The following is a 16795-nucleotide window of genomic DNA, read 5'->3' on the forward strand; positions in this document are numbered from 1 at the left end:
ACCGACAGTGTTCGAGCCAATGAGATTCTACTGTATATATATATATATATATATATATATATATATATATATATATATATATAGTGAAACCTGTCTAACCTGGACCCTGAACAAACTGTCAAATCTGACCATGTTACATAATCCCAAACGCTCTAAATTCTAAAACGCTACCTTCTAAACATCGGATCCTGTTTAAATCGGATAAATATTAGGTCCACGACATGACCCGGTTTAGACAGATTTCACACGACATGATCCAGTTTAGACAGATTTCTCTGTGTAAATACAGTAGAATCTCATTGGCTCAAACACTGTCGGTGCATCAAAGTCTGTTCGACCCATTGGGTAGTTCGAACCATGCATCCGGCTGTTGTCGGGTGCTTCTGTAACACAAAAATCATTCGGACAACCTCGCATGTTTCCCTAAAACCGGCTGGACGAGATGGTCTGATTGACTCATGAGTTGATTGGATTTTACTTGCAAGGTTCATTCATCTAACGATTACCTGTACCTGAAAGATAATTACCGACAGTTGCTAATTAAACAACACGATAAGCGTGAAAGGGTCGACGAAAACATTATACGTAAATTATTTTTTATATTTCTTCGGATAGACATTGCCGTTCGAGCTAAATATGTTCAATTTTACAGTTCGGACCAATAAACTGGTTCGGGAGAAAGCTTCTGTTCGACCCCAGGGGTATTCGACCAATCAGCACCAAAATAAAAGGGTTTAATAGAGAGAAAAATCGGGACTTTGTTCATGGTTCGAGAATACCGGTAGGTTCGACCGTTGGGCGTTCGAGCCAATGAGATTCTACTGTATGTTAAAACAAGCCTTTAATTGATCCCGTGGATGTCTGGTTTAAAGGGGTGTCACTGTAGATATATATATACAGTGAAACACTTCAAAATAGGAAACCTCTTTAAACTGGAATTCTGTCAAAACCAAGCAGACATTTTTCACAATCCCTTTTTATACATATTGGTACAAAGCAGAATCCCTCTTGACGTCTAGCAGCCAAACAGGATGCATGTGCATCAGGGTACTAGCTCACGACATCGTGTACATCAGGTACTAGCTCACGACATCATGTACATCAGGTACTAGCTCACGACATCATGTACATCAGGTACTAGCTCACGACATCATGTACATCAGGGTACTAGCTCACGACATCGTGTACATCAGGTACTAGCTCACGACATCATGTACATCAGGGTACTAGCTTTCGACAAAAACTGTTCTAAAGGCACCAAGACAAAACATATGTATGTATGTATGTATGGATGTATGTATGCACGCATGCATGTATGTATGCACGCATGCATGTATGTATGCACGCATGTATGTATGTATGCATGCATGTATGTATATATATATATATATATATATATATATATAATTAAAATATGTGTACGTCAGTGAGCTCAGGGCACCTCAACCCTAACACTGCCAAATAGTTCTGGGGACAATAATTTTTATTTTTTTTAACAAACTCGCATTGCCACTGCTGGACCAATGGTATGGCTTTAAATTGTAATGAATATAACAGAAATTTAATTATAAATATAATATTAAAAAATAATTAAATTATTTTTTATGACTTCTAATTTTCAATTATTATGAAGTAACATGTCGGTTGTAGACATTTATTAGCCCCATGCTTCTGTGTTACCATAGCTTCCTTGTCTTGTGTCTGTGTCCCTGATCACGTATTTGACACTGCCGTCATGTACTTAGTATTACTGTATTTAATGATAATAATAGTTTGTTTTGTTTATCGACATGAGTACCATTGAAAATATTGCTTGCTACTAAATGAAAAGAGCCCACAGGGTGGCAATACCGAGGTTGGACTTACATTATATGTAACAGAACAATCAACCTCCACTGAGGGGATTCGAACCACGGACTCTCAGTGCGAGAGTCCAGTGCTCTACCAACTGAGCTAATAGGGAAATTCCCACAAGCTACTGCCAGTAGGAGCATTTTATACCAACACTACTACATACTCCCCCCTCAAGTGAAGCTACGTTCCGGAGCTGTGGGCCACGGGCAGTTGAACTGTTACGGGTCCTGACTGGGTTATAATTGTATTCTTGTGTTAAGAACACACCCAGTCCCTACGTCGGCTCCAATGTTACCGAAGGTTCTAAATATAGCACAGAAGACTTCAGATGGGTTTACGGTCTTTATTCGGGGATCACCTGGAGGGATGTGAAGATCCCGATGTACATGTATAACATACATCAACATAAATAACGACCCTAGAATAACAAAAGGACATAAAATCAGTTACATTTTCCAGGTTACAACATATATTATTTTACCATACATAACGCTATTTGCCAAGTACAAATTACTACAATATTATATTACTAATGTACATTTAACACCAACATTTCAATTCAAAGAGACTCAAATCAAATATAATTATAATTCAAAGGTTAATTTAATTTTCACATCATTGCTATAAGCATGTGTTAAGCACTTCCTAAAACTATATAAATACCTGTGGGTCAAGTCGTTTGAATAATGATGCTGGTTGTGCTACATCATTGATAACCTGTCAACAAAATACCACTTATAAATAGCTCATAAAATATACACAGAATATATCCATATAGACACTTAATAATAAAGTAGATTAATAACTGATTTAGTTATTTACTTATTTGTATTATCAAACCTAATCAAATATTCGTCTTACAAGACAAATATCCCTATATAATTATAAACATTATTAAACACTACGTTCGCTATAGAATAAGTTTAATCAACTGCTTACACATGCTAAGTTCTAATTTAAGGCTTATCATAAAATATGCATACACTAATCTATTTTACTACTTAAAATATATGGTTATATCTTAAAATATATGTTTGTATTTACCTGTGCGGTTAATAACTGCTGTGCAGAACTTGATCAACTATAAAACTTGCAATGCTGAAAAGCACCTGTCTTGCTTGAATGTTTAAACGTCTCTGACTCCAGAGAACACCAGGTAACAAAAGAAACAATAGATGAGCTTACTACTGAACGATTACCTGGCCTGAACACTGAGTTGAGGGTGAACACAACCCACGCTGACAATACCAAAGACACAGGAAAACAATAGAAACAAAATAAGAAACAGCTTTGCACTATTAGAGTTAAAAGTAATAAAATATATGTAAACCGTTTTAAAATTGTAGTGTATGTGATATGCAATCTAAAACATCCGGTTACATATATGTCTGGCCTGATGTCATAAAACAGTGGGTGAAAATGTATTGAGTGCATCATTAAATGAAACATTTCTTTTGTTTCTTCTTTTCTTGTTACCTTTCAGCTCCTGTGTACAATGTCAGTATTGAAATATTTGGATCAATGACAGGTGCAGTTATCATAACGGAAGGAAGATCAATTAACATAACAGAAGGAATTTCGGCTATTTTCACTTGTGTAATACAAGGTGCCAAACCAGCTCCAAAGGTCGCGTGGTACAGAGAGTTATCCCTAACTGATGCCGAGTCAATGACAGGTAAACTAGGAAACCAGACCACTTTTGACAGAACCACATCAATCAATGTGACATACACGGCTAACAGACAACACCAGGGCCAGAAGGTGTACTGTACTGCAATAAACAGCTTGATGGTCAACCGGGGTATCCATGCTCTTAGCTCCAGTAACAAGATATTACTGAACATCGAATGTAAGTATGAAGATTTCATCTGATGTTATAATTATAATGTGCGATATTATGATTCAAAGGAAAATAATGTGATAAAAGGATGGACGAAACATTGAGGGAAGGCTGCCAAAACTTCATGCAGATTACAGAGTTTGCCAGATTAGTATTTATGTCACTGATGTAAAGGGAATTTATGTCCTGTAGGAATACAAGTCCTAGGAAAAAAACTACTTAAAAATAAACCAGATATGGAAGTCCGGGTAGTACTATTGTTCCTAAGAAATAGGTCCGATAGGACTACTATCTATGGACCTCGGTTCCTACGGACCTGCATTCTTCATCCACCGGTATATCTGCAGATGGCACTTGTACCTGTCACGACCTTGTCTAAATGTCCCTTTGATATTGGTCGTTTAGGTGAAACATTGTAACAGTGTTAATTATTATATATTTTTAGATGCTACAGAGCACACGTCTGCTTTAACATTACGTACATTTGCTCTATCGGGAATTGGGATCGCTGTTGTATTAGCTGTAGCTATTCCTGCTGTTTGGATACTTTGCAGGAGGTAATCGAATCATATATATATATATATATATATATATATATATATATATATATATATATATATATATAATCTCTCTCTCTCTCTCTCTCTCTCTCTCTCTCTCTCTCTCTCTCTCTCTCTCTCTCTCTCTCTCTCTCTCTCTATCGATGTAAATTAATTGAGGTCACGATACTACGTTTATTAACATTTAAGTAAACGTACTATGGTGGCACTTCTTAATTAACGTATGCATTCGCAGTCATAAAACAAACACATTTCAATAGCAACTTACACTGAAAGCTGTCCAGTGTTCAAAAAAAAAAAAAAAAAAAAAAAAAACTTAAGCAGTAGTTTATTTTTATGTAAGAATATCCACATATCACATATTCTTACGTTATTTGCATATGGAGAATTAAAGTTGCAAATACAGTTTAGAAAAACACGTTGTATTAAAGTGCTGTTCCAGATGTATGATGTATTGAGCTATATCAATCAAGATATTATTTAATATGATTAAAAAATTATAAAAATAAATGTAAAAATTTTATATACCGGTATATTTTCCATTTAAAAATATTCCCCTGAAAAACAGAACCAGCTGAATTCGTTTCGGGAATTTCCGTAAGATTTGATCCGTGACGTCATGAAGGGAACTCCTTTCGATAGTCAGCGCCATTGTTCATTGCTTCTTTTGTGTTTATTATGGTTAAACGGCGTGTTGGTGGCGGCTGTAGCAATACAAAAACCGATAAATTTAGTCTTCACGCATTTCCTAGTAATGTTGCTGTGAGAAAGCTGTGTGTGAATTTGATTAAAACAACGTGGAAATACTGGACAGGAAGAAAATGCCGGAGACCGTTGCAACAGCAGACACTTTAGTTGCGATTCATCCTAACTGGCTTGTCGGCTTAAGCGAGATATGGGAATACCATGTGTTATGGCTTTTAAAAAAAGATACCGTACCAACAATTTTTCTGCGACACAAAACAAAGCCGACGCCATCCACACCGAAACGACCTTGGGGTGCATATCGTCAATGTCCCAAATTGCGTTATGCTTTCAACTCCGGTCAGTTTGTTTTCTCATGCACGGTTCGTGCAATTATCGAGATCCGATTTGTTGTCGTTTGCATCTCGTTCATTTGTGAGATTTTTCTTTACAGTTCGTGAACATTAAAACAATAAAGTACAGACAAGTAAGTATCTATAGCCTAGTCCGTCCCATCCTACAAAAATGTAGGGTTTTTTATGTAAAAAAAAAAGAAAATACATTAAATTAATTTTACTATACCTTCCCACAGAGAAAACCTTTTTTCATACTATGGAATGTGCTATAAGTTACTTATTTCTGAACAGACTGTTTTCACAACTGCACACAAACAAATAGTATTGTTTTGTTATTTCTAAAACACTTACTTTTTTTTTTTACGTCAAACTAAACTGAAATTATTCACACAAAAAAACATCTTCATAGATGGATGGGACGGACTAAAAGTCGTTTAGGTTTATTTTTTAAAATTAAAATAAGTTATTTATTTCTGAGCAGACTGTTTTCACAACTGCACACAAAAAAATAGTATTGTTTTGTTATTTCCAAAACACTTTTACTTTTTTTTTTTACGTCAAACTAAACTGAAATTATTCACACAAAAAAACCATCTTCATAGAGGGATGGGATGGACTAAAAGTCATTTTTGTTTATTTCTTGAAATTACCGATATCGGGTCCACTTGACTCGTAGAATTCAAGAGTTATTTATCATCTTTTCTACTACATCACAAGTATTAGAATATACAGTGTAGTAAAATAATTCGCACGAAAAGCTAAAGAACAAAACAAGAATAAAAGTTGTAAATTAGTGGTAAGCTGTCTCCACGACCATTTTCATCGTCAATTGTCAGGCCGGTGGTTCGTCGTAATATGTTCCAGGTTCAAACTGATAAGGCATTATTTGTTGTGTTGCACAAATATTAGTCCAGTCGTCATTACTACACTATTCATCATCGAAAGAAGAATCGCATGATCAATGAGCTTGGCAGTCGCTGTCGGTCCCACTTTCGCTTGCGCTGGAAGTCATCTCGTGGTAGGTTTCAGTGAAGCGCGTTCCCTTCGTGACGTCACGGCTATTTACAGGCAAATGTTTTTACCGAGAATTTTACTCGGTCGTTTCCGGCAGTGTTCTACGGGAGTGATGTTTTAATACTTTTATGGGGCATTTTCGTAATTATTGATTTTACCTATAGGTGTAAAATATTATTGCAATGAATTAAGAAAGCATTTAATTATGGAATTTGAAATTTTAGTGTATGGTCTGGCACAGCACTTTAAGCTTGAGATTATACGATAAAGAGATTATTACCCTTGTGTGTTTTGGTATCATAAATATATATTAGAAATAAAAATAAATACAAGTTTTATTTCTAATATGATATTAACGATATCGAAACACTAGGGTAATAACACACACACACACACACACACACACACACACACACACACACACACACACACACACACATATATATATGTATATATATATACATGCACGTAAGCGGGATCGACCGCATATCTTGTAGGTCATATGCATATGGTTGAGTTACAGAGCATCTTTTTATGGATGTCTCAATAGCTAAGAACGTATCGTGGCAAATTTGGGAGTTGGCGATTCGTTGCCACAAGTTCGAATCCCAGCAACAGCATGGGACAATTTGTGAGGTCAGAAAGGATTTAATTATCCCTTGTGCCAGTGTGTTAATATCTATGTATGTAATAGTAAAACCCGACAGACATACAATATATAGATATTCATACTGCAATACATACATACATACATACATACATACATACATATATATATATATATATATATATCCTTTTGTGTTCTTTGAAAGTTTTTTTTTTTTTTTTTGTGGCCATTTCAATTAATTTTAAAACTGCTTATCGACACATCTATTCAGTTCTGATCGTCATATTAGTTAGGGGTCAATAGTAATTATTCATGACACAAAGTATTTAGTACATAAACCTATTTATTTTACTTGTTTATGTCTAAATAAACTTCCTATCACACATTCACACGTTTGAGCTGAGTTAGCATTGGTTTACATTGAATGTAAGCATTGTCACGGTTAATAAAATGTTTACATCCAGATAAAATGTCACGTTAGATGGTGCTTGGTTAAAAAGAATAATACATATTTTCTGACCCCAACATTTTGGGAATTCATGAAATGTGGTGAATGGATATATACATTTTTAACTGCCTAGTTTATCAACATTTTTGACGTTACATAAATTGGTAGCAATACCGTGTATAACGTCAGCCAGGGGTCGAATTTTACGCTATTCCGCAAATAGTAAATTTCGAAACGGAATAGTAAAACAATTCTTTCAATATTCCGTCATGAAAGTGAAAATAAAGCACAGAATACCAAAAATCGCCTGCAACTATTCCGGTTATGCTATGTTTGGAGTGAGTTCGTTTGTAATTCCAGCTAGTACGCAGTAATGCATAGACTGGTATATAAACAATTGTTCGTTACGCAATGTTGTACAGGGCGACATAGCACAGTCAGGAAAACTAGTGGTACATTATTAATTGAAGAGATAGTACATTTTTAGATAGAATAAGTGTTTTTTGAAATTCACTATTCCTTTGGGATAGTGGTAAAAAAAACAATTCGACCTCTGTCAATGCATTCAACCATCTGTAATTAATGTTTAAAACTGTGTTAAACCATCTGTCTATGTTGGTAAATTTCCAGATTTTAAACTCCGTTTACGTAGAATGTGTCTATCATCGGTATCTTCACTCTCAAATCATCTTTGTGGAAGAAGAAAGATGTTCATCTCATTCGCTTTCTACTTCCTTCAATATATACTTAGTGTATTCTGTGCTGAAATAATATTATTCATGATTAAAGACATTACTGCCAGTATTGAAGAAAGTGCCAATAAAGATAACTGTTTTCTTTCTTTTTTAAACATATTATGTAGGAGAAAGTGAGTAAAAGAGAACGTCATAACAGTGATTGTTAGTTTATGTCACTCGTAAAATAAGTTTCGATCGTCATTCACTAAGGCCAAACACTTCATAACTGTTAAATAATTTATTATTCTCTATTTAATTTGTTATTTCAATGCTAATCTTTGCTATCATAACACATTGATAATTTGTTATCACAACACTAAAAGAAATACTACACTGTTATATCATTTAACATTGGGAATACATCATAGATTATATTTACTTACAGAAAAACAGAGAACAAACCTCAAGAAGCGCAGAACATGCTAACTACATTAAACCAAAATCAAGCTGACAATCCAGTATTTTTCCGTAACTAGTACCAGAATATGGAAGACAGAATGATGCTAACACTAGAACTCCTCAGCTTTTTTCCCCCTCGATTAGTATGAAACTATCAGTAAACAAGCATAGATTTTATTTATATGGTTTATATGTTTTATTATTTAAACAGTTTCTTTGTTTCTTACAGATTGTGTTACCTTATAGATTGTAACTAAAGTTGCAGTACAGTAGTTAGAAATTCAGTATTTCACTAATTTTACATTTAGTTGTGAAAAATAACAATAGTTTTGTGGGTTTTTTTGTATCAAACAGTAACTTATGAATTGGCATGTAACTGTATAATACATTATTTTAAAACGCCTATAAAAACATTAGTTTTAAACCCATAGCAACTCTTATAACAGTTTCACACACACACACACACACACACACACACACGCACACGCACGCACACGCACACACACACACACACAACTGATAAAATTCCTCAGCTTTTTTTTTTTACTCGATTACGATTAGTATGAAACTATCAGTAATACCCCAGTCACACCAGAGCTACGTTGCCACTGAGCTCCCGCTGCGACCAAAAAATGTGGAAAGCGCGGGCAAAGCGCAGTAGGATCTCAAAGAACGTGTTGGGAGTACTGACGCTATCTAGAACGTGAGAGGATCCCCATGAGCGCCAGACTTCCGCGTTTGTTTTGAGCAGGCTCAAAACAAGCGCGGAGGTCAGGCGCTCTGGCCCAAATCGCACTGGGAGCATAACGGGAACTACCTGAGCGCAACATGAGCGCAATGCAATCTGAGCGTGTCGACAGCGTAGCAAGACCGAGTTGGTATCGCCTTCTGCCCAATCTGCGACTGAAGTACGTCAGAAGTAGGACCGCTGTGCGCTTGTTCACGCTTACACTGCGTCCACACGGGGCTGCCAGTGTGACTATGTCGCTCCTGATGCATCCATGGCGTTCTTACGAAGCTTGCTGTAGGTTCAAAGAGCGTTTATAGAGCGTTCTGACTTTGACATGCGATCTGGTCACGCGCGCACACAAAAATGGTATAAATACAACCTCATCATCAGTGTCACCTCCTCTTCACCATGGCTGCAGACTGTCAGAAGTTGCTAATAATTGGACAACAGATCTGAACATCATCAGAAGAAGGCGAAGAAGGAGGAGGGCAAGGCCGAGGAGATGTTGGGTCCGACCATGGCTAGGTGAGAGGAGAAGAAGTCAGTTTGGCCACTACGACCACCTGATGCCCGAGTTAAGGCATGAAGATCCTGCATCCTACTTCAAGTTCCTGAGAGTAGCACCAGAAATGTTTGATGAGCTCTGACTTCAGAATTCCATCGAATACCATGTCTGTCATAGTAAAGGAAGTCTGCTAGGCCATTGTAGACGAGTACAAGGATGAAGTCATGAACTGTCCAACCACCCCTGCAGAATGGGCTCCCATTGCTGACCAGTTTGAATGTACATGGAACGTCCCTCATGCCTGTGGAGCCCTTGATGGGAAGCATGTCGCCTGCAGAAAGCCATCGAACAGTGGAAGCATTTATCACATCTATAAAGGCGTCTTTTCCATTGTTCTGATCGGTCTGGTAGACGCAGATTATAAGTTCCTCTGGATAGATGTTGGAGGCCATGGACACATGTCAGATGCACAGATCTACAATGAATCTGAGCTGAAGGAGTGCTTAGATGATGGGTCCATAGGTTTTCCTGTCCCAGCCCCACTTCCAAATGACGACAGAAACACAAAATATTTCATTCTCGGAGATGATGCCTTTGGGCTGCGGACATATCTGATGAAGCCCTACTCACAGCGCCACTTGACCAAGGAGCAGAGGATCTTCAACTACAGGATATCCAGAGGGCGTCGCATAGTAGAGAATGGCTTTGGCATCCTGGCCCAGCGTTGGCAGTTATCCTGGGCACCATGCAGCAGGAACCTGACACCGTACGGCTCATTGTGGAGGCATGCGTCTGCCTCCATAACTTGATGCGAATGCGCTATCCTTCCCTTCAGAATGCTGCTTTGGGTCAGGAGGATGCTAACCATAATACCATCCCAGGTGCCTGGAGGGCTGTTGCCAACATGCACGAAATCGACCAAATGAGAGGGCCCAATCGTGACAGCACTGCCGCCAAGAAACAACGTGAATACCTGAAGCTGTACTTCAACTCAGCTGCAGGGTCTGTACCATGGCAAGACAGGATGATATAGAAAGACCCAAGTGTGTTTGTCAGTGCTTCAGAGACAGTGTGTTTGTGTACCAGAGACACTTTATCAGACAGGTTATCAGTGCTTCATATTCAGAGACAGTGGGTGACTTCAGAATTCAGTGTGTGTTAGATGGTGTGTGTACCAGAGACAGTTTATCAGTGCTTCATATTCAGAGACAGTGGGTGACTTCAGAATTCAGTGTGTGTTAGGCGTTACGTGTCGTCCTATATTACTTTCATACAATTAAACTAAACATTGTGCCCCTTTAATAAGTTTGGGACCTGGGAGTTTGCATAATAATAGAACACAACGAGATATATTTCATCTACATGAAATGAAAACATATTTATTTGTGAAATACAATACTGTGTAGTGTTGAACTTTACTTTAAATTATATCCTTAGAAACTATCCAGCTTGGGGGAGGGACTGTTCATTGAATCACAAATGTCTTTGGCCCATAGACTGTTCACAGATCATCCCCCTTGTTGTTGTTGTTGTCACCAGGCTTGTTGGACTCTGGCCCTGCGAGTGTAGTCTGGAACGAGGTGGACGAAAGGTCACCAAACTGTCCCAAAATCATGTTGAAGGAGGACGACGCCTCGGAGGCAGGAGTGCTGTGTTTGGCACTGGCGGCCGACGAGAGAGGCACCTGGCGTTGATCAGCTACACTTCCCACAGGCTGTAGTGTTGTCAGCTGGGGCTGATGAGGGATCTGCATTTGGCTCTGCGAGCCCCACACTGAGGTACCTGACTGGATTGCAGCTGGCCAAGATTGCGGTGGTGGCTGCCATATAGCCGATGACGAGTACTGCTGCTGTGGAGGAGCCTGGAACTGCTGCTGAGAGGGACCTGACAACCTGACCTGGTCGTTCCTGTCCAGGAACCTGTATAGGAGCTGGGTGTGTGCTGCTGGAACTGTCGCCATAACGAGGGGTCCAGGTCCTCCATTACTGATTTGGTCCAATCAGCATAGGCTGACCTCTCGGTGACACGAATAGCCGGCTTCAGCATCTCCAACATCTTCTCTTGGATTTTGATGGATTGCTGCCCTCGCTCCTCCATGCCAGCCAGGATATGCTCCTCCTCAGCTGTGGCCTTCGCTGAGGATGACGACCTCTTCGGGCGGACATCCATTATGATGGGCTGTGTGGACGAGCCAGGATCAGCAGCGAGGGCCTGGACCTCCTCATCCCCCGTGTCAGCACAACCAATAGCAGCAGCAGCAGGAACACCCAACTTGGCCTTGATCTGCAAAGACAAAAGAAAAGAAGAAGGTAAGTAAAATTTATAGCAAATTATTTCACAAAGTGCATGAAAATTATATTTAATTTATTACTTACACTGACAACAGTGCGTGCCTGCACTTCATATATGTGGTCCTTCAGGAAGTGGAACTTGGCCAAAATCCAACTATCACGCTCTGTGACCTCTGCTTCTTTTTCAGCAGACGCCCATACCTCGTACGGATGGACCTGTACCAGATCTGCAGCGTCTCCACAGTCTTGCCCATCTCAGTGGCCTTGTCTGCCCACATTTTGTCTTTCTTGGCCTTGTTCTTGTAGCTAAACAACTTTTTGTTATACAGCAGCTGGTTCTCGGCCAACCATTCTGCCATGGATTCCTCCTCGTCTGTGGACAGATTGGTCATCTTCTTCACCTTCTTTGCCTTAGGTGATGGACTTCTGGAGGATGCTGGAGATGATTTACATGAAGGCTGATCAGGAAGGTCAGACTGGGTGCTGGCTGCAGGGCTTGCAGACCTGGAAGGAGTCTCAGACTCAGGTGTGGGGGGTGGTTCAGGCTGTGAACACGACCTAGTCGACCCTCGACCCCTGCCTCGACCTCTCTGCACTGGAACCTTGCTGCCCTTAGCCTTTGGCATGGTTATGTGAGAGATGATGCTTCTAATCGTAGCGGCACAACTGGACTGATCTCCTGAGCTCGAGGTCGAGCTCGCTGTATTTATAGGCGGAGCGCGAGCGTGATCCAAACGTAGGAGAACGTAGTGGCAACGTAGTGAGAGCGGAGTGAGATCGTAGCAAAAACGAGATCGCATAGAGCGTAGTGGGGGGGGGGGGGGGCAATTTACTGTTATTTCATTTTTAATTCAAACAATTCAACTCAATCAAACATTATTGTATTCTATTACATTTTTTCCCCATAAATAAAATCATTCAGTAGAACTTGTGTGTTCAAGGTGTTATATGTGGGTTTTATTTAGGAAGGAGTCTTTTTAGTTTCTGTTCTTTTATTTTTATTATATGGGGCGGATGTAGCCTAGTGGTAAAGCGCTCGCTTTAAGATCGATCCCCGTCGGTCGCCCCATTTGGCTATTTCTCATTCCAGCCAGTGCTCCACAACTGGTGTAACAAAGGCCGTGGTATGTACTATCCTGTCTGTGGGATGGTGCATATAAAAGATCCTTTGCTGCTAATCGAAAAGAGTAGCCCATGAAGTGGCGACAGTGGGTTTCCTCTCTATATATCTGTGTGGTCCTTAACCATATGTCTGACGCCATATAACCGTAAATAAAATGTGTTGAGTGCGTCGTTAAAACATTTCCTTCCTTTATTCTTATATGTTTTTAAGGATAACTTAATAATAACATTATGATCTATGAGCCATATGGTTTAAATGTATTTTACTATATATTTTGTATTCCCAGGTCCGTCTAGGATCGAGCCCCATCGGCTCATTGGAATATTTCTCGTTCGACCTAGTGCATCGTGAGAAGTATATCAAAAACCAGCGATTAATAAATCAATGTAAAATAAAATAAACTTTAACTTTGTATTTCCAATAACAAGTAAAAAGTGTAATTGCTACATTTTGCTTTCGCGTAAGTGCTGCAAAGTCTTACAAAATATCAACAAAATACGTTCTAAATTATATTCGAAAGCAATCAGTATGCACTATACAGTAGATCTAACAAATTATATCACCATTCCAAAGCACATCATATCAATTACGTCACTATTCAAGATTGTTAACTCTTAGTCTTTTTTCATTTTAGCCAAAAACTAATTTTATTACAGAATTTGCAATAATTTATATAAAATTGACTACAACTTGGCATCCCCCCCCCCCCCACCCCCCTTACCAAAACACCAACATGTTTCTGGTTTTAACTGGGAGTGACAGTGGCGATGCAAAAGGAATAAAATCTCCAGTAAAAGGTCTCGAGAGTGGCTATGTTATAGAGATGCATGCAGTCATCCGCTATTTTGCCAAATGCCAATTCGACTGTATACTGTGCAGGGATACGGCCCTGATCATGTATTACGGTTTTGTCATTCAGATTTATCATCAAGTTAAGCATTAACTTAAAGGAGCTGTCGATGATTTGCCCTCATTGTAATGTGTGACTAATTTACACAAATACTAAATATAATTGTAGGTTTTTTCAACTTTAAGGTACAAAAAATCATTTCGTATATCAATTGATTTCTTAATGTATCTAGGGAAGTTTTTCATGGTTACATATTCTTCACACGAACTTTAGATGATTTACATTTTTGGGGAAATTTTCTCATTTTGTCCTACTTGAAATAAATCATTTTATGCATTTTTACTATATCCCGCTAAGTTCAGAAATTTAACAAAAGTGTACTTGTGTGACTCGGAAGGGGTTAATATTCATCAAATACTATTGAATTGGAATGTGTGGTATCTACCTCATCAATAAACATTGCCACAAGCAAATCGAATGTTTTTGTATGAGTACTTTACAAGAAATGGAGAAAAATTTACATTTTTTAATATTTGAGTGTGAAAAAAGTTTAGTATCTGGAATTCATCAATGTATGCAAATGACCACCCCCACCACCCAAGTCATGAAGAGCTACCCTTGGACAACATAAAGTAGCAAAGACAATAAACATTTTACGGTACATCCAGATTCCACAAAAAAATCAGCCTATAGCTCCCGGACCAACTCCAGTATTTTACCTTTCATTGTTTCTTTATCTAAATAGTGTTGTTGTCGTTTAAATTTTAAAATAGTTTTCAAACTATATATCAATGGCTACATTTCACAATTTGACATAATTTTATTGAAGCATTTCATTACATATATCAATTGCTTTCATAATGTATATAGTTAAGATTTTTCATGGTTATGTATTCTTTAGATTGACTTTAGATGGTTTACGTTTTCTTCTTGTTGCACTGTGGGTTTATTCTTGGAGCCAAGCGTTCATTTTATTAGTCCCCAAACGGTCCAACTTTAGGTTTCATTTCTGTTCTTCCTTCTGTATGTCCTCCTGTCTGTCCCACATACAGCTTTTTGGATGTTTTTTTCACAATGCCTTTATTTATATTGTTACAGATCAAATATGACTTTTCTAATTGCAATGCCTCAAGATATTGCACTGAAATTTTGTGTATAGCTTTATCATGTTCTGTGATAGGTCAAGTGTAACTTTCATTGCAGTTACCAATTTTTCAGTCTTATGACCCTTAAATTTAGGAGATACGACAAATTGTTTGGCCCAGTAGGGGAAATGTATTGCTTTAGCAGTATTGTCAGAATGCTTGTTAAATTTGTTTTCTCATTTCTCATTACTTGCATTTTTTACACATCCCATTTAGGGCCATGTTAGTTTAACCAGAAAGGGGTTAATATTTATAAAATGGTATTGAAATGGATTGTACGGTACCTACCTCATAAATAAACATTGCCACAAGCAAAACGAACGCCTTTGCTATGAGTACTTTACAAAAAATGGAGAACAAAAATCCACATATTTTAGTATTTAGGTGTAGCTGTGTTAAAAAAGGAATTACCCACGGGTTGCATGCGGTCTCCCCTCTCCCCGCCCCTCATCACGAAGAGCTACACCTAGACAATATCAAGCTGATGATATGGCTCCCAGACTAGCCCCAGTATTTTACCGTTCTTTGTTTAATAAACCCTTTAACTAAATAGTGTTTATATCTTTTGTGTAGATATTTCAATAACAAGATTATATTAAAATTGTTAACGAATATTGCAGTTATACAATGTGTTAAACTTGTTTTGTTACTTCAGCTTACTTTGACTGTTTAGAGTATTTGTGATCGTGCTAATGTCTATCTCAATACAGTACGTACAAGACAAATATATATTTGCAAATATAATATTAAATTAAGGTAGTTTAAGAGTTGTATTCAGTATTCAGTCTGGCGTCCGTCTTCTCATTGGGTCTAGAACAGATTGTCCTGAAACGTGGTACAATGATGACATGGGCCAGTCTGCGCAAAATAACAAGAGCTATTTCAGAAATTTATTGTTTTGAACATTTCTGTTTTAATTTAAAACATTTAAATAGACTTTAACACTGAAACTTTCAAAGCATCTTTAACTAGAGTTTTCAAGTGATATTTCTGAACCTCAGGACAATGATTCCCTGGGGAAGTCTTCATAAACTAGTGGAGATATAATTTCTAAATTTTGAATTTGTGAATTTGTATTCTGATTTGAAGCACTATTTTGCCCTATAGTTTTGATTGGGTTGGTTTGAAACTTGGTACAAGGATCCTCTGGGACACTCTTCACAAACTGAAATAGAGACGTTTAGAAAAAGTATTTATTTATTTATTAAACAATTTAAATTGAAACTTTTAAAGTCTACCTTCACCTGATCATATAGTATACTACGATTATCTTGCAGCATACACGAACAAACAAGGTATAGTTTGGAAGTTTCGAATTTTGTGAATTTTTATTAAATGTTTAATATTTAATTAAAACTATAACACTTACACGTCTCTATCGATTATCATTTACTAGCAACAAACTTGAAAAAATATATACCAGAGCTCTCTAGACAAACCCCTTGTTTATTTAAATAACAAATTCAACTTAATGGTTCTTGTATTTTATAGATATTCGAATAAACGATCTGAGATTAGCTTTAGATTAAGACTGTTTACAGTTGTTAAACGTTGTATTAATTTATTGTTGTGTTGTCTACTGTGTTTTCTCTTTTTTTTCTTTAAATAAACCATAATCTGTAATAGTGTTTGTCTTTGTCTATGAATATACC

General features: G+C 37.8%; 3 protein-coding genes across 10 annotated transcripts in view; 2 read left to right on the top strand and 1 right to left on the bottom strand.

The window, feature by feature from the left end:
• Window positions 1-8622, top strand: part of LOC121386250 (hemicentin-2-like) — an 89251-nt gene extending 80629 nt beyond the window's left edge. For all 8 annotated transcript variants that reach the window (XM_041517086.1, XM_041517092.1, XM_041517094.1 and 5 more), the window contains 3 exons: window positions 3338-3703; window positions 4140-4251; window positions 8486-8622. In XM_041517086.1, coding sequence (XP_041373020.1) covers window positions 3338-3703; window positions 4140-4251; window positions 8486-8576 — 569 coding nt within the window. In that variant the 3' untranslated portion in view covers window positions 8577-8622. The remainder of the gene's footprint in view (window positions 1-3337; window positions 3704-4139; window positions 4252-8485) is intronic.
• Window positions 8623-9958: 1336 nt separating this feature from the next.
• On the top strand, window positions 9959-10543 carry LOC121386033 (putative nuclease HARBI1). Its single transcript, XM_041516830.1, has one exon. The coding sequence runs from the start codon at window positions 9959-9961 to the stop codon at window positions 10541-10543; it is 585 nt and encodes a 194-aa protein (XP_041372764.1).
• A 1607-nt stretch (window positions 10544-12150) lies between these two features.
• Window positions 12151-13134, bottom strand: LOC121386495. The gene has a single exon (XM_041517412.1). It carries the CDS (start codon window positions 12823-12825, stop codon window positions 12151-12153), a length of 675 nt encoding a protein of 224 aa, XP_041373346.1. The 5' UTR covers window positions 12826-13134.
• Window positions 13135-16795: the final 3661 nt, after the last annotated feature.

Source organism: Gigantopelta aegis, chromosome 12, assembly GCF_016097555.1.
Source record: "Gigantopelta aegis isolate Gae_Host chromosome 12, Gae_host_genome, whole genome shotgun sequence".
Classification (NCBI taxonomy): domain Eukaryota; kingdom Metazoa; phylum Mollusca; class Gastropoda; order Neomphalida; family Peltospiridae; genus Gigantopelta; species Gigantopelta aegis.

Excerpts from the sequence above, each read along its gene's own strand:
- LOC121386033 (XM_041516830.1), top strand. The coding sequence starts at position 9,959 with ATGAACTGTCCAACCACCCCTGCAGAATGGGCTCCCATTGCTGACCAG.
- LOC121386495 (XM_041517412.1), bottom strand. The coding sequence starts at position 12,825 with ATGCGATCTCGTTTTTGCTACGATCTCACTCCGCTCTCACTACGTTGC.